The sequence below is a fragment of the Falco biarmicus genome, chromosome 5, assembly GCF_023638135.1.
Source record: "Falco biarmicus isolate bFalBia1 chromosome 5, bFalBia1.pri, whole genome shotgun sequence".
Lineage (NCBI taxonomy): Eukaryota > Metazoa > Chordata > Aves > Falconiformes > Falconidae > Falco > Falco biarmicus.
In genome coordinates this window covers 20819615-20843793 of record NC_079292.1, presented here as the reverse complement: position 1 = coordinate 20843793, position 24179 = coordinate 20819615, and the positions used below count along the sequence as shown (strand labels likewise).

General features: G+C 44.6%; 1 protein-coding gene across 2 annotated transcripts in view; it reads left to right on the top strand.

The window, feature by feature from the left end:
- Positions 1–7073, top strand: part of PPP6R2 (protein phosphatase 6 regulatory subunit 2) — a 106920-nt gene extending 99847 nt beyond the window's left edge. For both annotated transcript variants that reach the window (XM_056340335.1, XM_056340336.1), the window contains 2 exons: positions 4927–5082; positions 6905–7073. In XM_056340335.1, coding sequence (XP_056196310.1) covers positions 4927–5082; positions 6905–6956 — 208 coding nt within the window. In that variant the 3' untranslated portion in view covers positions 6957–7073. The remainder of the gene's footprint in view (positions 1–4926; positions 5083–6904) is intronic.
- The last annotated feature ends 17106 nt before the right edge of the window (positions 7074–24179 follow it).

Genomic DNA, 24179 nt, shown 5'->3' with positions numbered 1-24179 from the left:
TTTAAGAACTTGCATGTGGGCTCAGCATGAGACGTGTTTAGGTTTCGCTTTTCATACATGTCTTGCTTCTTTGTTAATAGTACCGCTGTCTTTCCTAGTGTGTCTTCATCATGTTTTATTGTCTATGATACTAATTGTTTACCAAAGAGACTAGAGGATATCTAAAGTGTATCCCAGGAGCCACAGTAGTGAGCTTCAGAGGTGGGTAGAATTGAACTCCAAGGCTGTTTCACTCAGTATCAAATCCTTCTTTCCCAAAATACCTAAAGCTCTTTGATCATTTGGGACTACAGCCTGAATTCTTTATAGACCTTTTGGCAATGAGATGTAGATCAGCATTGCACTTACAGTCCGGAAGAGCCACATTAGGTACTGTAGCACGTGGATTTCCATCTGGCGCTGCAAGTCAGCTTGGCTTATTTGAACCAGCAGCAAAGCTGTTACAGCTTAACTTCTCTTGCTAGATCCAAGAGGCTCTCGGTAAACAGACCAGTGGAAAGACAGGGTGAGAGTGTGGTGTGTTTGGCAGCAGTGCTGTCAAAATGAGTGTTAAACAGAAGTTTGTGTGGTGAAACCGGGCAAGAGAGGTGTTCAGAAAAATTGCAGCATTGAAGTATTTGCCTCTATAAAGCTGGTGGAAATCTACAGGAAGAACTGAATTGTTATCAAAAATCGAGATCCTGATGTTTTCATCTTCATAAATAGAACAGCATATCACTTTATTTTAACTGGGTATCAGTTTTGATTTAGAATGGTTTTATGACAGCTTCAGTTATGATGAAGTGTGAACTGTGTTGAGTCCTGTTTTTTCTAAGAAGAAATTGCGCTTAAAGGAACACAGTTGTGTTGTCAGCTTTAGGAGGCTTTGCATTTGCAGGATTTGGGCATTAGAGCAAAAAAGAATGAACAACCATTTTGTAGCACCTAAGGTCTGGAATGAGGATATATAATGCTTCTTGTTTACATGTATTATATTACATGTAGTAAAAGCTGAGAACTCTGTGCTATCTTTGTAGTGGATTTTTCTCTTAAGAAGTTTATGGAGTCAAAATATATGCATTGAGAGTGCTGCAGGTTTGCAGTAGTTTGTGAAAAGCAAATCTCTCCAAAACATTCACAAGTGCAGGATGACCAAGTCCCACACCCTGTGCGGGCTCATCCCAGTTGGGCTTCCAGCAGGAGGTGAAACCTTCCCCCATGGCAGCTAGAAGCCAAAGTTCATTTTCTGAAGTCCCTTGTCTAAAACAGTGTGTGTGCATTTAGGAAGGGTCACTGAAAGTCATCTTGAAACCAGATGTGATACTGTCACAGCTTTCCATCTCTTCTCGTTGTTGGTGTAAACAGAAGACGTGTTCACATTTCCCGGTGGTGAGGCAGTATACATGTACGTGTGCATCTATTTTGCACAGGCATCAGTGACTTTGACCAGAACTGTTTCAGTAACCTTCCTTGTCTAATACGTGTACACATCAGTTAACATAAAATAAAGCTTTGGAAGAAGCAGCATTTAAAATACTTCTTAGCTTAAAATTATTATTGTAATTTATTGCATAATTATTCTAAGTGAAATCAGAGTGCTTGGCAGTACACATCACCCAGAGGAGATGTGATTGTACCTGCCTCAAGGAATTTGCTGCTTTAGAAGACAAACCATAGATGATGTTTTAAGATATGAAATGCATCAGGATGAGTAAACGAGAATAACTGACTTGTTTCCCATTCACCATCTTTACGATCCCTTGCCATGCCTCAAAGCAGTCTGTGAAATGTCATTGGAGGTTATTCCTCAGTTCATCACCCTCAAGTGACTGTAACCAAACCCCAGCAAATTTCACATTCTGAAGGTGGCTGCTGCAGGAGGTATTCCTTGCCAGGGTCTGTAATAGCACACAGGTATTCACACCTCTGGAGATTCCCAGCCGATTCATTGCTTGCTTGCTTCACTTTGCAAGACCCTAGGCAATAGTCCACTGCTGCAACAAAGTTTCTTTAGACCCCAAGATGATCTCCTTAAAGCTCTTCTGCAGAAGCCCTGTTGTATGAAGGTCAAGACCCTCCTGCCCAGAATGCTTTGAGCTCAGCTGTGTTACATCTACAGTGAAGCAAACTTGGTCAGCTCTGTTAAGCTTGATGTTCACTGAGCACCCAGGTGAGGAAACCACCACCAGACTCTGTGCCGGGGCTGTCTGGAAGCACCCAACCAGTGGTTAGGAGGAGGCATCTCCCAACTTACTTTACGCAAACTATGTTTGAACCTTCTAGAGGTGAAGATGGCTGGGCCTGGTAATGCGGGTCATACCTTCTAGTCTTATTTTCTGACAAGACTGAAGAGTATGGACATTCAGCTTCTGCACTGGAGGTGGTTGGATAACTCAGCCAAGCATAGCAGTGCTGGCGAAAAGAGAGGAGTCTCTGTTACAAGTTACCTCCAGAGTAGTATTTACAAATTTGGTGGTTAAGTTGCAGAATTTGGCTACGATGTTGAACTTGATGAACATAAAGGAAACTTGTCTGGCCACTCATGTCGGAGAGCCCAGCGGGCATGACTGTAGGTGGCATTCACAAGTTGGTTGTGCTGAGTGCTTGTCCATTTTGAAAAAAAGACACAGTTTTGGACAGACTTATGCTTGCTGTTGGGAAAATTTGTACAAGTGGCTTTGAGTTGGAGCTTAACAATTCCTAATTTTTTCTGAAGTGGGAAGTATTAGAGATCTGTTTGCAGAGCTTAACTAAGGAGAGTCTACAGTAGATATAGAACTAGATGGTCTTTAAGGTCCCTTCCTACCCAAGCCATGCTATGATTCTGTGCTAACTCTTCTTCCTTAGCATGCCTTAACCAACCTCACAAGAGGACAGTTAGATTCTTTGCAGGTAATGTGCTCTCTGTGCCTGCTTTCAGCCCCGTCAGGGTTTGGAACATGTACCCAGGTTGTTCGGTGCTGGGGAAGTGGACCATTAGATGGACTGCACTGGCAGCAGAGTCATACCAGACTGGTGTTTAAGGGATGCAACTAGCTGCTAAAAATAAGCTGGTCAGAGGAATATAATGCAAAATATTTGTGGGTACTAGAGTTTATTTTAGGCTAGAATTAGACACTGTTAGTAACCCTCCTGCCTGTGCCATAGTATTCTGTGTTCCCCATGAACTCCCTGTTTTGTTTTTACCCAGTTAGTCTGGCCCGTAAGTGTCCTTCTGCAGAGGTTTGCCTGTCCAGCTTTGCTTTTCCATGAGCCTGTTGAAGAGAGAAATTTCCCTGCCCTGTTAGTGGTCAGAGAGCCTCAGGACTTCATAGCATCGGAATCCTTGTGTCATGGAAATTTTTGTGTTGAATTTAAGAAGTTTATCTTTGAGCAATTTAAATCTCATGAGCTCCAGCTTCTTGTGTGGAAAGTAATTTTCTAATGACATTTCTGGCAACTTGGCTCAGTCCTCTGCTGTCTCATCTATCCCCTGCAGTTTCTCTAAGGTATATTTTTGTACTTGCGGTATTTCTTTTTAAGAGCATGTTAGCCCTTTAGGAAGATAAATGTTTTGATCTCCTTATTCCTCATTTTTTATGTCTTTTTTTTTTCAAGAGCACACAGAAAAGTGGCTACAGAAATAGAACCTTGATCTCAAAATCTCTGTCACATGTCTTAATTACCAGACTGTGATTATATGTATGCATTATAAACTCCCCTGGCAGCTGGTGGCAGGCTTCCAGCTCAAGTCATCTACTGAGTTTTCCTTCCATTTTTGTAGGCTTGCTCTCTGAAAGAAGGAGAAGAAATCATTCTCAAAACTAGGACTGAGTTAAAACTGTGAGGAAGATCATTCACATGCAAACTTGTCTCTGCCTTGGAAGGCAAAAAATAGATACGTTTGCAGAAATCATTTCTCCAGTTAGAAATATGGGTCTTTTAAATACAAATGTAGATTTGGATGTTTTGTGCTAGCAGGTTTTTTTCCTTTTTCAGGAATTGAGCTTCTGTTTTGTTGTAGGGATACGTGATTGGAAATGTTATCCCTCAGGTGTGGTAATCTTGTCACCTGATGTGTTACTGAAAGCAAGTTAATTTAACTGTGTTTGGCTTCTGAAGATAACCACTCATGAACATCCAATCAGCTCTTTTTGTCTTCCTCGGGATTTTAGGTTCTGTACTTAAAGTCTTTCCTAGGTGCACATGGAAGTATGAGGTGCCACTCGGGAAAAAAGCCTGTAGAGCAGAGAGCAGCGTGGGTGCCTGTATTAGATCAGAAACACACTTGCTGAAATCAGCGGCTTAAGGAGCAGTGGGCTTGGAAATGTGCTTGGTGGTGTTGGGTAATGGAGGGCAATTCCAGGGGAGGTGAACTCCTGTAGGCTGCCTTTCCCACCAAAGGCTGCACTGGAGGATCTTCTGGGGTCCCATCCAGCCCAGGCTGTTCTGTGGTCCTGCGCCAGGGGTACTGCCAGTCTCCAGTTACTGCCAAGGCAAGCAGTCTGCTTTTGGGTTGTTGCTCCCAGTGGTACTGCTGACTTTCTGGACCCTCTTTAACTTGCAGAGTCTTGGCTGCACATACTTCACATTTGCATCCTTCTGGTGCTTGTTTTCTGTGTTTGTAGGAGAGCACACCAGCCGAGGTAGTGGCGGAGGGCTGTAGAACATCTGGTTTGCAGACAATGGGGATATGAGGGAACTCTTAGGCCAGATTTGCTGCAGGAAGTGGGAGTGCCTTTCTTGAGGAGCTGTTCTCATGCATATTTGATGTCTTGTTAATTTTTAGGAAACATAGCCTCCAGGACGTGTATGTTGCTTTTTAATTCGTTTATTTTCAGTCCCTATTTCTTTATGGGATTTTTGTGGCCTGTGCTAGGAGAGGAAGGGGAATATTGTATTTTCTCTGTCGGGATTTAAACCCCATTAATTGACATTTTAATGTGAACTTGAATTCTCCCCACACAGTGATGCAGACTGCATGGTTATTGATAAGCTGGCCATCACTGACATTGCAACAACAAAAGCATCCAAACCCCTGAACAACATGGCCCAGCACTCAGAGGAGCACCAGAACACCGCCGCTGTTGTCACAGCTGTCACAGAAACAGCCACAAAAGACAGGTGAGATGGTCAAAACCCTCCTTTACCAGCCTGTGACAGGGAATCTGTTTTTACCATGTCACTGAATGTGGTTATTCTACCAATAGTGAATAGTCCAAGTTACACAAGTAGTACATCTGGAGTGTCTTGAAGAGTGTTGCACTGCAGGTAGAGTAGAGCTATTACTGTGTTATATTGCACATGTCTTTCAGTTTCCCAAAAGTGCTGTCAAATCATCTCTTTTATTAAAACATCAGACTTCTCATTTCTTACTTATGCATAACAAATACTCAGATAGTATGTGTTTCTGTGTTCAGGTGAACGTACAGACAGTTACAGTAAAATGTTATGAGGAAATGTGGGAATGTGTTTTGATAACTGAAACTAGAAGTAATCTCAAGGAGAAATACTCATAGTTCTTTGCAAATGTGACAGTTTAAGTCTTTTTAAATTCAGAAAACAATCCTTCTGCATATCTAGTTCTGTTACCTCCATAGTTCTGCTCTGGCTCTAGAGAGGCATGTATCAATAACGAGGTGCTTCTGCTGTTTTGCTCAGACAACCTCTCTTGAGTGTCTCAATCCTTCTGGAGCACGTTTGCTATTAGATTGAGTCTCAGATGATGGTGCTTAGCTGAAGCCGGACATCTGGACCATCCTACAAAATTTCTTCTGTTAGGTACTTTTGGTGAGAGGAAGAAGTTCTAATGAGCACTTTGAGCTTCATGCCACCAGTCCACTCAACTGCACTATATAAACATCTGTCCTGGTTGTCAGCACTACTGCTTCTTGTATAGAATCATAGAAACATAGAACAGTTTGAGTTGGAAGGGACCTTAAAGACCATCTAGTTCCAACGCCACTGCTGTGGACGGGGACACCTTCCAGTAGACCAGGTTGCTCCAAGCCCCATCCAACGTGGCCTTGAATGCTTCCAGGGATGGGGCAGCCACAGCTTCTCCAGGCAACCTGTGCCAGTGCCTCACCAGCCTCACAGTAAAGAAATTCTTCCTAATATCTAGTCTAAATCTACCATCTTTCAGCTTAAAGCCATTCACCCTTGTCCTGTCATCACCTCTTGCTGTATTTCCCCAGTACAGCTACTGCCTAGCATTTGACCCCACAATTTACAACCAGTCTCACACAAACTCTAGTGCTAGTGCAACTTGTACTGAAGCAGAGTATCCCACCGGATCATTGTTCTCACCACCACACACCGGGTACTGTCAGGGCCCTGAATGCCTTGAGGCAAGAGAAGCTGCACTGGGACCCAAGGGTGACTGCGAACTCAGGGGCAGAAACCCTGCAGACAAGGTGCCCAGTCCCATGGGACCACATCCAGTGATAGTAATTCATGTCCTTGTCCTGGGACAAGCCACAGAGTCAAGTCAGCAGGTCTGCAGCAGCAGGGTGTAAAGCTGTGCGTATGACATAGCTCTGGCAAAGACCTAAACCCAGCGCCCAGGCTGGTGGTGGAGGGTGCCTGGAGGGGAAGAACCTAGATGAGCCTGATCAGGTCAGAGCCTTCTGGTGGACTTGGAACCCTGACAGTCATGTTCCAAACTTCTGCTTCAATAAAGTAATGAATGTTGTGTAATTAGCAGTCAAAGCAGACTTCTCAGTTTCTGTTTTGAATTTTAAATGTAGTATTCTGTAACAGAAATGGAGGAGGTTCTCATTAGGAAGATATTAACATTTTAGCAGGCAGGAGAAACAAAAATAGAGGAAGGATGGCTCAAGTATTACCAAAGAGAAAAGTTTCCAACCGGGTTGAAAGTAAGCTTTAGGAGTGCATATGTTCCAGTAGTTGTATTTCTCTAATACTGCTCTTTGGTTTTCTCTAGGAAAGAAGAAGTCTTGCCCTGTGCTGAAGCCACATTAAATGGCCCTGCTTGATGAAACAGATGCAATGGGACGTGTGTGATCCAGGCCAGGCTGCTACCTGGTGATGCAATTTGTCAATTTTTTTTTTCATTTTAATTTTATTTTTTAATAAATGCTGCATTGATGAGAGAGCTGGCATTCAGGACCAGACACACAGTTTCAACACCAACAATCTGTTCTGAAAGACACTTGCATTGTCTAAATGTAGCATTGATCAGTTAGTCATCACAGGAATGATGGGGTTCTTCCCAAGCAAGCCTTCTGCCTAATTTTAGTTCCTTGTCCCCTTCCCTCTCTCCCTTGTTTTTGTTTTGTATTTGGGGTTCAGTCCTATTTTCTTAGTGTTATTGCACACAGTATTCAGCTTCTCTTCAGAAAGGTAGCAGGTCTAACGCTGGGACTTGGACAGTGCACAAGAGTCCCGCAGTCGTGTGACCAAAGTTCCTGATGGAGCTGTCTTTGGGCAGCATTTGCACCGCTTTTGTATAGCAATAAAGCCTTATCAGAAACATTTCATAGGAGGAAAAGATGCAAACACTTTAAATGGGATGAAGCAGGGAGGGATTTTATTTTACATTTTTTTGGGGTGGGAGGGAAGTCATTGACATTGTCCCAAGCCAGAGGCCAAGTAGCTAACTTGCTGTAATGCTGAACTGTCTTGAGAAATGGGACGTCTCTGCATTCCAGTGAATTGCTCAGTGCTCTCTCCTCTGGAGACGTGACAGTTCACTGCAGGATCTTGGGTCGGTTAGCAATTGGTCTCCTCTGTCCGAGCCATCAAAACTCAACTTCCCGGATGTCATCCTCCGTTGGCTGGAGAGTATGCAAAGAAGGTAGCATGTTGTTTGCCAGCTAAGAGGATAATGATCCACTGGACTGCTGCCATGCAGGAGCGAGAGCAGATATGGCACAAACAGGTTATCAGGTGTTTGCTGGCTTTTTGGAGACTAATGTATTTTCAAATTATTATGGAAATCCTTTTCTGTTTGTTTTGTTCTGTTTTTAAAGTTTTTAATGGATGCAGGAACAGCAACACTTTTGCACTTTGTACCTAGTTGACAACATTGGAGAGTGACATGGCCCCAGCACAGGACTCCTGCTGTTACTCCCCAGGTAGTTGGTCATGGAGAAGTTTGGGGCAGGGGGACACACATACCGCTGCCTCGGGATGGTAGAGTAAAACAGTATGGAGAAATGGACTGCGTTCCAAACTGCCTGGGAGCAAGGTCAGTTGAAGGTGTGTACTTGACTCTGGAACACAGAATCTTCTGCGTAGGCTGAAGGACCTACTCGTGTAAAGACTGTACCAGTTTCAGACACAGGTCTGTACTGAGTGGTGCTGGCCTCTGCATTGAGCTTGTTCCCAGACTGGACTTGTGCACATAGATCATACGGGTGTAGATGTTGGGCCACTTGCAGAAGCAGGCTTGGGCTGGTAACAGCAGATTGCCACGACCAGTGCTCCAGTGCTTATTCTCTACCCCTGTAGTCTAGATACAGAGCTGGGCCTGCTTTTGTGTGTAAGCTGTATGCTGAAATCCACCTGTCAAATGTTAAATGCCGCTTATTTTATTAGTCCGAGACCTAAGCTGGAAAATCATTCACTTTGGAATAAAAGCATGAAGCTTGACACATAGGTAGCCAAATAGCTTATTTTCAGATATATTCTCACTTGTGCATAACGAGGGACTTTACCCTGTGAGTATGAAAAAGTACCTCACACAGATCTGTTGTTATGAGCAAAGGCATCCTAGCCGGACTTCAGTCTTTTTAAAAAATACTTTATTTTTAACTGTGATATGTATGTAGTGCATATGAAATTTTCTTAACTGTATTGAGAGGTGGGGGCGGGGGGGGGGGGAGTGAGATGAACAAAATGTTTTCACTGTTAAGAGTCAGTCTGTTCTGCTGGATCAGTATCCGACGGTGACGTACCCGCAGCACGAGGTTATCCTTGTGTGCCCAAAGATAACGTATTTTAATTTTTGCTCTTAGGGAAAATCGAGGATTTGCTTTGCTGGAATACCAGGTATGGAGGTTGCAGTGCAGGAAGCAGGCTGAGATTACTGTTTGCATCATGGAAGTGTGTGTGCTAGGGTTGTGGGCCACTTGTATGCTGCTGACATAGCTGTGATTTCTCTCAGCTGCAGTTACTTGGTAAGCAGGTGCTTTCATGGCACAGTACTGTTGTTCTGGAAGTCTTCTCACTGCTTGTAATTTAAAATAAATAATTTAAAGTTACATTGTGCTGGGAGGAAAAAAAAAACCCTCACTTTCTGCTTTGGTTACCCTGCTTGCTGTTTGGAGATCAATCCCATTCTTAGCCAGGATTATCAGAAATGATTAGTGGTTTTGAGTTCCTAATTGGAGACACATTAAAGTCTTAATTTTCAGAGGATTGGTGCTAGAGTTTTTCTGAAAATCAGGTTCTCTTCGGGCATTCTTTAAACACACAAAAATGATACTATGAAAACTGAAAAATCATTTGTCTTAACACAGTATCAGTGCAGCTTATTCCAGCAGCTGGTTGAAGACCATGACTGGACTTCGGTCCCATTAAATACCAGGTGATGGCAATAGTTCTCTTCCAGTCTTCTCATTCACGGTTCCTTGACTGGTGCTTGCAGGTTCCACCGTGCTACAATTATGACCAAGTCCATTTAGGATCAAGATTAAGGGGAAATGTCTGTAGCAGGCACAATTTGATCATCCTTCTGGCTTGATACATTTTCAGCCACCTTGTGAAACAGATAAATGATCTTTGCTTTAGGTTACGTCATGGACAGGGGTCACTTTGCATCACCTCAAAGCTGTGCAGGCTGATGTTGCAAGAATACTGATTAGCTGTACCCACCTGATCTGTTCATGATGCTTTCGTTTGGAAAGCAGCAACCTCCACCTGAAAAGTGATACAGAACAGCTGGCAGCAATATGTCCTAAAATGTTTCAGAGAGATATGCAAGGTCATGTCTGTCTGTGCCTTCTGTTGCAGATTCTGAACTTGTCGTTCGTTAGCTTTTGACTTTTGAGTCCATAAATTTAAATGAAAGCTTTAATAATCTATTTAAACATATCCAGTAAGCAGATCTAAAACCACGTTGTAGTTACTGGGGGACTCATTATCTTAGTTTATTAATTGGATTACTTGTGTCCAGTTACTTTTGTGATAAGATGTTTTACTGGTAGTTAACTACATTGGTAGAAATGCACAAGCTCTCTTGCTTTTGTGACAGTGAATGATTCCTCCACGTTTGGGATTTAAGCTCTGAATTGTACCTCATCGCTCCCATAGGATTGTCCTTCACAAGCAGCCAACAAGCTGATCTAGAAAAAGTTCCTTATGCATGGTACGTTGGAGTTTGCAGTTCTGAGAGATCCAGGGTCAGATGATGGTTTCCTTGCCTGGCTGAAATGACTTTTATAGGTAAAGTGTGCATAAATGTCTTTCTCGTAAGTCTGAGCTTCCCATCTACCTGGAGTCACAGTGGATATGTAGAGAGGCTGGAGGGCCCTGCTGCCTGTAATCTGTGGCCTCCCTCGGTCCCCATTGCTGTCTGAGCTTCCTTCCTTGCCATCCCAGACTGCTGCCCGACGCTCTGCAGGGCAGCTGGGCTCTGTCACCGCTTCCCATTTTTGGGTGACTGTAAGGCAGAGCACGCAGTGACTTGATGGAGCCCTTTCCGCCGGTCAGGCTGTGCCTCGGGCGGTGCCAGCACTGTGTCTTCATGACAGTTGTTCACAGTGGCATCTCGGGGCACACTGGCTGCTGGAGAGCTGCGTTACCTTCTCGCCAAGTAAGCCATGTGCTCTAGGGAAGGCCTGCTACACTGGGCGGGGGGAGTGGGATTTGTCTACTGAAAATGGATTTATTTTAACCCAGCTGTACCCTTTAAAAAAACCCTCGGCTTGCTTAGGTACTTGGTCAGAAAGCAATGAAGACTAAACTGAAGTTATATTCAGCACTGTCCTTCCTCATTTATATGCAGTATTTTGAATCTGTCCATATCAATATGGTATGTATAATTTTAGGTTTGATTATGTATACTGATGAGTGTGTATATAGATATATATTTGCAATATGTATTATTCCATGTATATTTATACACACACAGTTGGATATTGTGAGAAACCTAGTGAAGCAGATGCTCAGAGCACAATGAGCCTAACTTTTGTATCTATGTACAGCTCCATGATCAATAGCAAGCCATCGACAGACATTTCGTTGTACAAGACCAAAACCAGTAAGGCATACCTTACCAGGGGGAAATGGCTGTGCTGGAACATTCTAGTTCAATGATTTTACCCAGCTGGGCATTGATGTGGTGGATTATAAGAGAGCAGCAGCTTGTCCGGTCATCCCGCTGTTGTTGCTGGCATCCCTGCTGCTGCAGAGCCATGCCCACGTGCTGTCACTCCGGCAGAGGAGGGGGCCTTTTCTGCACAATTAGCAGTTAAAAAGTGATCAGTCATTGGCTGACCCTAAATAATTCTTGAATCATAGCACATTTGTCTCTGGCTGGTTGGATTGTGGGAAAAATGCATTCCTTTGGATGATACGGCTGTTCAGGAGTCCTGCCATCATCTCATCAGATGACTGTTTCCAGATGTCCAAACTCCTGTGTTCAGTACCTGGGTATTAAACTGGGGTTGGAGCACAGCTGTAGGGCTTGCAATCAGAAAACCCCTATCCTGCAGAAAGATCAAGTGTAACTAGTTTGGAGCCGTGAAGATGCGATCTGATAGCAGATAAAAACTCAAGTGGTTTGGATTAATTTATTTTTGTTGCTTACTGGGGGAAATGTGGAGTTGGGTTTGTGAGTTTGAATTCCCTTGCTGTCCCAAAGAGGTGAGGCGCTCTCTAAAATTGTATCCGCTGGCTTCAAATTAAAGTTTAGGTGAGAGAGTCTTTTGAAGGAAAGCGATCAAGGAACATGACTGTAGTTTATTCCGCAGTTTCACCAGTCTTCTAACAAAATTTTCCCACACACGTAAATAATTTATTGCTTCTTCTCTTGAGTCATAGCAGTTATGGCAGACAAAATCGCAGTTATTCATCTGGATAGTACATCCTCAGCAAAGCCTGATAACAATTTCCTGAGCATCCTGACCAAGGCTTTGTTGCCCATATTGCTTTTTAGAGAGCTGCAGCTGGCAAGCAGAATGGAAAACCAGTGGGTACACAGATTTAAAGAAAAACAAAAAAAGAGGGAAGGAAACCCCACCACCACCCACAACAACAACAAATCCCACAGTGTTCCCCTTAGCATCTATTCAAAAGGCTCATCAGACATCCCAGTTTGCCATCAGAAAGGTTTTGGGTATGGTGTGGTATGCAAGGTGGGTGAAAGTTAAGGGACATTCCTAAATAACATACCTAATGGAAAAAATTTTAAAATGGCGTTATTGTTGTGTGCTAGCACCCAAAAGTAATTTTTCCAAAAATTAGCCGGTGAGCTGTAACTGGAATCATTATTTATCAGTGGCATAACTTAGAGCAAATCTCAGTGCCAGTCACTAAGATTTATACCACGCCATGTGCTCCTCAGTGTTTCAGTCCGCTTAATCCTTCCAGCCACAAAGCACCTTGATTTGCCTCCTGCCTGGTTAGAGCTGTGCTGGAGAACACAGCCTGTGCTCTGGAGTCCTATGCTAGGACTTTTTGGGTTTTACACTTCTTTCTTTGCACTTCTTTCCTGACATCTTAACCCTCTTCTGTAGTATTTTTGGCAGCACTTACTAGTAAGTTGGTGTTTCTTTTCAGTCTTCACCTTCTGTTGTGCTAAGCGCTGTCTTACTGCAGTGGTAACCACAGGAAAGCTGGAAGAGCTTCATTTTCTTCAGCTGTTCAGTTTATCTGGCAACAGCTGCTGTATGTCAGCGTCCTAATTTCTGCAAACGTTAATTAAAGACCAAAGTGGTTTGCAAGTCACGGTGTAAGAGGTGCAACAGATTCTTGCAAGTATTCAGATACTGACTCTGTGATTTGATGTCCCCTGAGACTTCATGGGAGAGGAAAATCCTGTGTCCTGGCTGCCAGGTTAATTATACTTGACCAGTAAGATCATTTGGTATTTTTGCAATGTAATACTTTTTTGATGCCATATCACAGCCCATTTTGCAATTTTCAGTCATTTAAAGAACAGGTTTTCTTTTCCTCTTGCTCTTCCCAAAGCAGTGGTCTCACCCTGAATCATGTTTGGAAACGATAAACAATTGATTTTCTTATTACGAGATGTTTCATTGTCATTAGAAAAGAGACAAAATGAAAACTGCTGTTTACAGTGGCATGCTAATTTTCTTTGTTTGCCTTTTTTTTTTTTTGGCATCATTTCTCTCTGAAATCCTATTCTGCTGTGTATGCTGTTCTGGAAACATCTGTATCTCCAGTTGCAAGCTCTCACAAGTCAATCGTAATGCACTTACCTGATCTTTTGCCAACCCGAGCTTTAAAATAAAACATTTTTAGGTGCTTCTCCCTGAGGTGAAATTCAATTTCTTAATCTCATCCCATTTCCTTGATGTTAGGGGAGACCACTCAGGAGGGGAAAACACCAAAAGCTGTGCAGTACAAAGGCGGTTCGTGATTTAGGAGTGTGGCTGTTGAGCTGTGCTGCAGGAGAGTTTTTCTCCAGTTTGGACATCACGGGCCATTAAAAACCAACCAAACGGGTGAAAGATACCCCCTTGTTCTGAGAAGACCTTGCAGCTTTCTGTTCAGATTGCATTAGGTGGGGGCTTTATATTAAAAAAAAAAAAAATTATGCATAGGAAAGAGCTGAAGGAAAGTGGAGAGCTGTACTTGGGTGTATCACTCTTCATGACATGTCTTTTGGGGGCTTGCTATTAATTGGCTTAAACTGGGACACGTTGCACTCAGTACTGTACACAGAACATTCACCGTGGCCTCGTAACTGTAAATTGATGCTGCACATTTCAGAGTGCTTTTCGAAATGCTGTTGCTTTTGTTGCAGAGTACGTTTCACATCACTGCTAGCTTTTGGCACTTCAACGCATATCGTGCTACTGCTTCTTGCTTTTCTAGTCTTGTCCTAACTTGAGTGGTTTCCCTAATCAGGGTGTAAAAGGATTTCTTTAAGCCTTGTTACTCAAACCACCATGTAATCCAGAGTATGGTTGTGTATGATGTGGTTAATGCTACAGTTGGAAGAATTTAGTGTTGTTTTCAAGAGCAGTGTGGGCAGGGCAGAGCTGAAGGCTGGCTGAAAGCTAAACTAAAACCCAGGCTTTGGAGGCTATCAAGTGTATTGACGTTGCATGCGGTAATATGTATCTTGAAAAAATTTTGGGTTTAGGTGTTTATTTGTAACTGTTCTCTGTTGGATTCGATAGCTAACTAATCAGGTTGCAACAGGATTTTTTTTCCCTTCACTCTGCTGAGGTTAAACTTGAGTCTGCGGCACTTTGCAGCTGTGATAGGTACCTCTTCTTTTTCAGATCGGAGCCCCTCGCAGTCTCTGTGCTCAGGAGCTGGAGCTCGAGCAGAGCACAGTTCTCTCTGTGGAGCTGCCTACCTTGCTGCTGGCACAGGCCACGAGAGGGGAGAGCTCTGCGTTTCCGAGACGGATGGTATAACCATTGTAAGATGGGATAAGGCTAACATTAGGCGAATGATTTGTTTTCCTTAATAAACGTGCTGGTTTGGTAGCTTTGTGGCTAGAAGACACCTACGTTGTTAGTTTCTCCATCAAAGCAACAAACCTCTTATGAGCCAAAAAAGAAAGTCCCAAACTCAAGAACAACCCAAACCACTTGGAGCTTGTTCAGTCTTAGAAAGAGACATTTAGTAAATATCATTTCTTGGTAAGGTTGCACCAGTGTGTTCGCAGAGTCAGAGGAGAGGGCTGTGTCTCAGACTTAGACTTGGGCGTTGTGAGTTCTAAACACATTTCCATTATTACTAAATTTTAAAATAACTTGGGATGAGGTTTGAAGTATTAATTTTACCTTTGTATGACAACTTGCAAAAAATAAATCCTTCTGGTCAGGGGAACTGCGTGTTTTTAGTTTCATTATGGACAGTGCCTTAGCCTGTGTCTGGAATTGTGCATCGTTAGTTCTTTTTATAGGTCGTAGTTAGCAGAAGTGGACACCCTAGAGGTACTTGAAGTATTAGACTGTTTTCAAAATTCAGTTCATCGCAAGTTTAAGATTCTTTGGAAAATGGGTTTGATAACAATTCCTGATGATTTTTTTACTGGCTGAAGTTTCCAGCTTTATGGGGAATACTGTTTTGTTTGGGGTGAGGAAGTGATTTTTTTTTGCTGATGGTTTCCCTCTGTGGTAGCTGCTGACAAAATGCCAGCCAGTAGGAAGCTTCCAGTAAACCTAAGCAGGCATTTTCTGTTTACATTTACATACAAGCTTTCTGACAAATTTGAATGCAGAAAATAAACAATTTGGCTCCTATATGTTAACTTATCTAAAGCTCTCTTACCTCATTACTGGAAGGGCATTGTGGTGACCAGTCTGACCTCCCTGTTCATTTTTGTACAAAAATTAACTGTTATTTCTTAGTGACTGTTATCTGTCACCCTTCACAACGGAAGTATAAAGATGTTAGTGCATTATGCCTATATGTAAAATGTATTTTTATACTTGATGCTGATCAGGCGAGAAGAAATCCTTCTCTCCCTGAAGCTGGGGGGCTTTTATAAAGAACAGATCCTTCCCTGTCTATTTTTTATTTTCTCAAATTGTTTGAACAGATGTAAACTACTAAAAAAAAAATCTTTTATCATGTAATTTTGATGCTCATAGCTAGTTTTTCAGAACTTTTTCTAGAAATGCTTAGAGAATCTCCCACTGTTGGTGGATTTTGAGTAAGCTTGTCTCCTGCAGTAAGGCATGCTGTTGCCAGATGCTGCAGAAGTGTCTTCTAGGCTAAAACATTAATGGAACTAAACTTGAAATGTAATTAACTACAGGCACAGCAAATGCTAATTGAAAACTTCTCATCGGGTACAGCATGGAGCTGTTTCTCACTCATCGGTAAGCCCCCAGAAATCCTTTGCCAAAATGCTGAACACTGTGTCTGAGCCAGCCAGCGCTGAGTCGCTGGCAGTGAGGGCCAGCTCTTGCTGTGTCCTCATTTGAGCGAGTCCTAGAGTGTGTGTAGCCAGGTCTTTCGGATGCTGCATCCACGTGGGCTTTGATTTACAAAATAGGTATTGAAGAATCACCTGCGGTACTTGCACTGGAGGCTGTGTGAGAGGAGGGTGGTTGTGCTTCTGCCGGGAGCCCCGAGCTGGCACCCTGGTGGCATGGTCAGCAGTCCTCAGGTTCGGTGGTCCTCACCGCCTGGCAGTGACTTTGCACTGAAGCTTTTAACTTTTTTTTTTTTTTTTTTTTTTTTCCTGCTCCATCTCATCTTCAGACTAAGGCTTAAACACCGAGCAGTGACTGATTTGCCAGGACAATCTGGAAAAATGGCTTTATGCAGGAGATAATCTCTTCTCACCCAAGGTCAGGTGATGTCCGTCTCTTGCCCAGCAGTATGTTCTCTCTGTCCGGGCTCTCTCTACGTATCAGCACCTCTCCAGGTGTGTCTGCTCAAACTGTTCAGGCAAAACGGCTTTTGTTCTCAGTGGCACCTGATGGAGCAGGGACAGAGCCTTTTTAGGGGATTTGTTAGTTATCCAGAACGTGCCAGTATCGGTTAGGATAACACAGGGCACTAAAATTGCCTTAAAGTGCATTTGCCACACATGTAATTTAAAGTTCTGCGTTCTTACTTTTTCAGAATCAAATAACATAAAGAAAACCATTAGTTACCTCATGCTATAAATCTATGTAAATTTTGACTGTAACATACAGATCACATGAAAATATGCATGCTACGTGAAAACATTAGAAGTTAAGAAAAAGCAAGTAGAGTATTTAGGAAATAACACAGTAAGTTGTAATAGTTAATTCAGTGTTCAGTTCTATACATTATTTGACATAAAAACATTATCTTTGTAAAGAATATCTTCACATTCGCTTTCAAAGCACCATTCTCTTTTTGCCTGAGACTTTGGACAGACTTCTTTCTTTCTTTCTTAAAATAAATTGGCTAAAGCACAGGGTGGGAGGGTTCAAAGTACTGAGGAGTCCTTTGTTTTCTTTTAGGAACTTTTCTTCATATGACATGTATCCTATTAATTTGTAAATAATTTCCAATTTGTTGCATCACATTGCTCCTGCTTGTAAATCTCTGAACTCCTTTGCCTCTCTCAGTGTATCTGCTGAAACTTTACAAGGAAAAGGCATTTGTGCTCACTTACTTACCCACTCCTAGCTGGGAGCTTTGTTTTTTTTCTTGGTAACCAGTTTGTCTCATTTCTCACACTTTGATACTTTACCTTTTATGGTACAAATCCACAAGACCATCCTTCCCTGGCCTGCCTTCCCCTGAGGTGGTGTCATGGGGATCAGGAGTAGAATCGCATCATCTTGCAAATACACGTGTCGTCTTTCTTGGTTCTTGCAAACAAACCAGGTTGTGTTTGCAGCATCTACAGCTGCTGCTCTGATGGAAACCTCGCGTGAGTGTGGGGGTTGGGATCACCTGCTCTGCTGTGGCCAGGTCAGGTTTGTCTCCCATGTTGCCAGCACTGTCGTGCTCCCACCCTGAGCCCCATCCTCGCTCCAGCGGAGAGCTCGCCCCGTTCACATTCCAGCTGATGACCTAGTGCCCTTGAAGGAGTGAACTGCCTCTAGGGCAAAACAATGATCAGCAATAAAAATTCCAGATGTAAAAACACCAGTGCCTTTGGTTTAGTTTGGAAGGAGTCATCTCTTCTCATTCCAGCTTTGGAACTAAGTCATGCTTCATCTCCCAATAGCCAGGAAACAGGGAAAGAGAATGTGATGCGCAGAAGGATCCCACCCCGTAATATTAGTAATAATTTCCAAATACCCTGCTGTTGTTCCGAGTGCCTTATCTCCATCCAGATCCCAACAAAAGGTATTTCTGTTCCTTGTGCTCTTTTCTCTTACGCCTCCCTAACCTCATAGCTACTTAACGATGCTTTGTATATCACCTGCTGTGCGCCACCAAGCTTCCCGGCTGTGTTCCGTGTGACAAGTGCCAGGCTGAGGCTGCTGAGCTCTCCTTCACTGGAGGCTACAGCCAGGACCCCTTCCCTGCCTTCCAAGGGCTTTTCTGTGGAGTCTGGCTATGAAGATGGTTTAAGGACTGTTACTAAAAGAGCAAGTGCTTGTGGCATCAGGAGATACTGTAGCATTGTCGTTGCCAACTTGCACGTCAGTATTTCACAGAAGAGAAGGAAAGATGTGGTTTGGGAAATGTGATCTCCATGCAGCAGGTCCACAGGTTGCCTTTGAGGATGGGGCTATGCAAGGAAAACAGGCTGCTTTTTCTAAAGGGTAATAGAGATCAGACGATGGGGGCTAGTGCAGCAAAGCATTTAACGTGGAGTAGTAAAGGTAGATTTGATGTACATCCTACTGCTTATTCAGAATGTTTTATTGATATCCAGCTAAACAATGTACATTGAATTTGTCCTCCAGGTGTTAGAGAAACTATGCTTAAAAGCACCTAAGAAATATGATTATACATAATTTTGTGTTTAAATATAACTAATATTTAATATTAAATATTTTATTATTTAATGTGTAATTTAAACTAAAACCTCATTTGTCAATATGGGCATGTAAATATTTTCCCCTTACGAAGTATAAATATTCCTTATCTGAATTGTTTGTTGAATGAAAAGCAATTTTTCTGCAAAACAGTCACTGAGAAATACTTGGACAAGCTTTTCCCTTTTATTCATACCTTTAGTAGTAACATGGTATCAGTATAACTGAAAATAATGGAAGCATTAAAACATTCTGTGTTAAACTGATACATGCTGAAATAGGACCTTGCTCTGACCATTGAATTCCTCACAAGCCAGTTGGGCAGTTGGGGCTGTTGTTTATGGATCATTTTTCTTCGGTGGGATCTTGCAAATCCACAGCCTCTCGGGTGAGGGGAGGTGCAGGTCAGGTCCAGAGCTGGCTTCGCCGTAAATCAGAATTTCTAAAGGAGCAGTAATACGACAACTAATAGGTGTACTAGGAGATGCAAGAATATATATTTACCTAAGCCATTCTGTTGCGTCAGTTGTTTGCAGGTTGTTGACTGGGTGGCACTGGCAGGAGCTGTGCTGTTACTGGTGGCACTGGTGTGGCACGACTCGTCCTCGAGCGTTCGCTGGCCTGGCCTGCGAGAAGCCCAGCAGCAGAAATGTCGCTGGGCTGTAATTACTGAAATCATTGGAGCGTGGCTTGGGTTAGGAGTCATGAAGCAGTAAAACTTATTTGTCCTGCATGATGCGCACGTGTGCTGCTCGCCGCTGCTCCCAGGGCGGTGGCCAGGCTGGCGTTCCCCGCACCCAGCCCCGTGCTGGCGGAGCCAGAGCCCGCAGGGAGCCCGGGTGATGGATCTGCCCTCAACTGCAGGGCAAAGGAGCATCCGCCTCTCCTGCAGGGTTCTGATGGCAAAGGCTTTGCGCAGGTCTGTAATCCACCCTTAGAACTGGAGCCTGACACAAAGGCAGCAGCTGGAATTAGGTTTTCCCTGGGCTGGGCTGAGCTTGCCAGCTGGTTTGGGTCAAAGGAGGCGCCTGGGGGAAGCAGCACAGTGTCTGTGCCGAGGCAGGTGCTGCAGGGATGTCGGAGCAGCCTGGAGGCCTCGCAGCCAGAGCAAGGGCCAAGTTTTAAATAGCACCTGAGCACCCCACCCTGCTTTGTCAAGATTTTTAAGCATCCACGGGGCCGTTTGCTTTTCCTGTTGGTTTCCTATTTGGCTGGGGATGTAAGCAACTCAAGACGTGGGGGACTTGGACCACGAGACAGAAGGGAACAGAAGAGACCTTTTGAGTAAAAGAATTACTGGGATTTAAAGGAAGAAAATAATTTCTCCTACAAGCCTTGTTGTTAATTTAAAAAGCAGTTTTAGAAGTGACGAATATCCTTCTGTTTGCTTCCTGTGCCTGAAATACTTTTCGTGCGTTTTTACAAATTCTCCTTGAAGCAGCAGCTCTTCTCTTGGCTTGCAGAAGGTTGTGCCCGTTTTATTTGTGAAGTGGGAGTTGCTGGGACAAGGGCTGCACTGGCAGGTGGCTGCAGGACAGGCAGGAGCAGATCCTGCGCAGGGTGAGGGTTCGGTGGAAGGAGCTGCTGGCCAGAGTGCTGGGTTTGTATGTCCTTGGCTCTTTATTCCTTCCCTCTGCTCTTCATCTTCGGTTATTAATGTATATAGGGTCTATTTATATATATATATATTTCTATATATATATATATTTCTAAATTCACTTTAAACTTATTTTTCTCCGAACTTTCGAGTTTGCATATACCTTCTTGATTAGTAAGCATGCACCTTCTAAAACAGCTTAATCATTGGTACAAATTAAAAAATCAAAGGTACTGGGCACATGGAGGAAGGTTTCTGGAAGGGCAGGATTTGCTGGGGACTCGCTTCCACAGGGTTGAGGTGTGAGAACAAAGTGACTTGATACGGCTTTTTCAGTTCAAGATAAAATACTATTTTATACTTGTTGCCATTTTCTCTAGGTAGGTAAAGTTGTATTTTCAGACTGAAAAAAACCCACAAATGCTTAAGGGTGGTTTTTGTTTTGGCATTTTTCTCAGTGAGGCTCATGGAAAAGGTGGTTATTGATTTTTAACTTTTGTTCCGTGTCTGTTTCTGTCTTTGCCTTTTGTATCCAAATCGGGTTTTGACAGTGTTTAAAATTTAGATGAGCAGCTTCAGTTGAAATGTAAAGTTTTATAGAAACCTTTTTCTTGATCTGATATTTTGTAAACCATTTCTTTAATGCAGCCCGAGTACTGGCACTAGATCAGTTTGGCAGTGCTTAAGACAGTTGTCTCAGATGATATATGTGTGTGTGTGTACAGGAATACATGCATACATATATGTATGTACATGGAGTGGGTAATATGTATTATTGCACATTAAAATATCCATGATTCTAATGATTTTTTTACTATAGGGCGTATCTGCTTAGACAAACGAACTTCCTTTTTAGGCTCTGATTTTCCGAACTCGACAGGACACCATCGTTTAACCAGTTAATTTGCACTTAGCATATTTAAAGCAATCAGAATATTAAATATTCTTTGCCACCTTATCTTGGTCCACGGTCTGTTGAATTGGAGCTTCTGGAATTGCTTCTTTTGGGCTTTTCCGTCACTTCCATCGGTTTCTTTTCTGTTTGGCATTAGGCTGCAGTTTAGACTCGAGGCGATTGGAAATATTTGGCTTTTTGACTGTTAGCACAAACCACTTATTTAAGGCCTGTCCACCCTAGAAGATCCACCAGTTGCCACCTTAGGCTAAAGGACCCAAAATGCTTGTTTAAACTAAAAATAAACCACACCGTTGGGGTTTGTTTAAATAATGACTTATCTCCAGGAGAACTGGGAGGTGGTAGTGACTGCAGCAATGCCGGTTGGAGCCTGGGAGCTGGCAGGTTCATCCAGGCATCTCTGAAAGGGAATGGAGCTCCGGCCAGGGAGGCTGCGTGACCACCCCGGAGTGCCCACGGCCGTGCCCCTGCTCCTGGGCTTTGCTCTCAGCTGCAGCCGCTTTTGGGAGAAGACCGTGGAGACGGCCACCTCCGCAGTCCCCGTGTCACAACCAAGGTAGAGCTGAAGCAGGGGCCGTGGGGGTTGTGAGGTGAAACCTTCCTGGACCCCTGAGAACAGGAGATCCTTTAAATCCACTGGCCTGAGGTGAGGGAAGGCGCTGCAGCCGTGGGCAGAGTGGGGATGGGGCGTTCATGTATCCGAGAGCTCAGTACCCAAACATGAGCCCAGATTTTCAGCGTAGCTCTGCGCCTGCTTATCTCCGCTCTTCTGAAAATCCAGTCGTTTTGTTTCAGTGTCCTGGGAGCCCAGTTTCCCTGAAAGAAAATCTGCTGATGACCTGTCGGGAAGTCCAGCTGCTGTGCTTCCCGGTGGAGCGGCTCAGGGACGGGTTTTATGTGCAGGCACCCAGGTGGCCTGGAAAAGCAAGCGTTAGGGGCTGAAGTGATGCCTTTCTAAAAAAACCCAACCCATAAAGCGGTGGCCGGTAGGTAAGACGCACTCTGTATAGCAATAAGAAACACTCGCCTGCACAGATGGTGTCCTGGGGCTGTCACGGTGGCCGTACTGGTGACGGCTGTGGGATGAGAGCGTGGCTGCTGTGGGGAGGGTCCTTGCGGAGCCCAGGACCCTGGGGCTCGACACCGGGGAATGTGGAAATCCCATTCTAGCTTCACGTGGCCTTTCCTCTAAACCGGGAAGGGGTGGCAAAGGGGGGTGCCCAACTGGGTTAATTAATTTAGTGCAATGACATAGGGGAGCCTTTTTTCTCATGATGCCTACTGCCCTTAAATGTTGAAACCGGGTCTTTGTAAGCAATGTCTGTGTATCTATGTGTATATATGAGGGACAAATTTTAAATTACTGCCTTTTTTCCCTGTTTATTTTTCTGAGTAATTCCAGATGTACTTTAGTCTCTCTACTGTCAAAACTTTTATATTGTAAATCTGATGCTGGTGGCTTTTGGTTATTTTGGTTTTTGTTTTTGTAAAAAAGAAAAAAAAAAGAAAAAAAAGAAAAAAGAAAAAGAAAAAAAAAGTCTGCATCTCTCTATGTTGTCAGTTTTAGGCTGTAAATTCCAACTACCAATAAAAGCTCAAAATTCATGTGCCGGTGGTGGATTCCTCCATCCTGCAAGACACACTCAGCCTCTGCCGTGCCACATCCCACCGTCTGCTCGCACGAGCGGGACGGCTGCACTCCCCAGCCTCGGCCCCAGCCACCCGGCGGGCAGGGCATGAGTGCGGGCAGGCAGCGAGGGCCGGCAGCCTTTCGGGGTGGTGCCGCAGGGCTCTCCAGCCCGCACACCCAGGAGGGCTGTCAGCCCTGCTGCAGGAGGGCCGAGGAGGAGGTTGGGTGGCTTCCTGCAGCCCCTGGCCCGTGCAGAGGCCGGGGTTGCTGGTGTCCAAGTTGGCCGTTGGTGGCATAGGAGGTGAAGGTGGCTTTCTGGCCTACGGCGTCTCACGGGAGGATGGGCCCGGTGACATGCTGCTGTATGGCAAACGTGGCTTTGGCCTCCAGAGCGTGAGTGGTGCTGTTGACCGGGGGAGCGGTGCGGGGCAGGTTGTTGATGGTTCTGGATGAAACCCCCAGCGCCTGCGGGCTGTAACGGCTGCCTGGCTAATGGGGGAGGCACTGAGGTTCTCCCTGCCACTTGGGATGGTGCTTTCGCTGACCCCAGTTCAGTCTTTGCCAGGCCCTGATCGGGGCACCTTGGCCCTTAGCGACTTTGCCAGATGTTTGCCTCTGTACCTGGCTGGTCCCCTTCTGTTGAACTGTGTAGCTGCACGGTGGGAAGATCTCAGTCCTGTGGCTTCTTGTGCCAAAATCCTCAAGTTTTCACCCTGAAGAAAGCTGCTGGTGGTGCAGGTAAGGCTGTGGCAGCAGTCGGCGCTGAGGTGGAGCAGGGCTGGTCCCCCTCGCTCCCCCAGCTGTGGGCATCCCCTCCGCTGGGTCTGGAGTGACCTTTCAGGACTTTGTGATGATGCTGAAGCGTGAAGCCTGTCATTTTTTAAGGGTGCCTGTCTTGGTGGCTGCAGCCAGGAGCAAGTTTGAGAGCTGCATGAAGCCGCTGCTCCTGTATTCAAAAAAGCATTTTGGTTGGTTCTTCAAGGGGAGGTGGACACAGGCTTGGTACCAGGTGCCTCCTGCCCTGGTCCCTCACTGTGCCTAATGCTTCCCAGCACCGGCTGGTGATGGGGGCAGCCCGCACCATTGAGTTTGGGTTTCTTTCCAGCTCTCCTTTAACACCGTTTTGCATCCCCAGCTGCAGCGCAAGGCAGCTCTCTGTGTGCATCACGGCAGCAGCTCCACGCCGGTCCCAGCGCCATGTCATTGTGCTGCTGCTGCTCCCTGGGAACAGTAGTTTGCCCAGCAGGTACCTGCACGATGCAGTGGAGCCGGGTCAAGGGGCCACCCCCAATGGTGCAGCAAGGCCAGAGCCCACCAGCACAGCTGAGCAGTGGGGATACTGGGGTCACCAAGCCAGTGTCCCACGGAGAAGAGTAAAACTTGCCAGCACAAGCAGGAGCAGGTACGACACTGCTACCTCACAGCACAGGACAAAGGTCCTTGTTTGCCACAGGAAGGCAGCGACCAGTGTGGCCTCTGCTTGGGTGA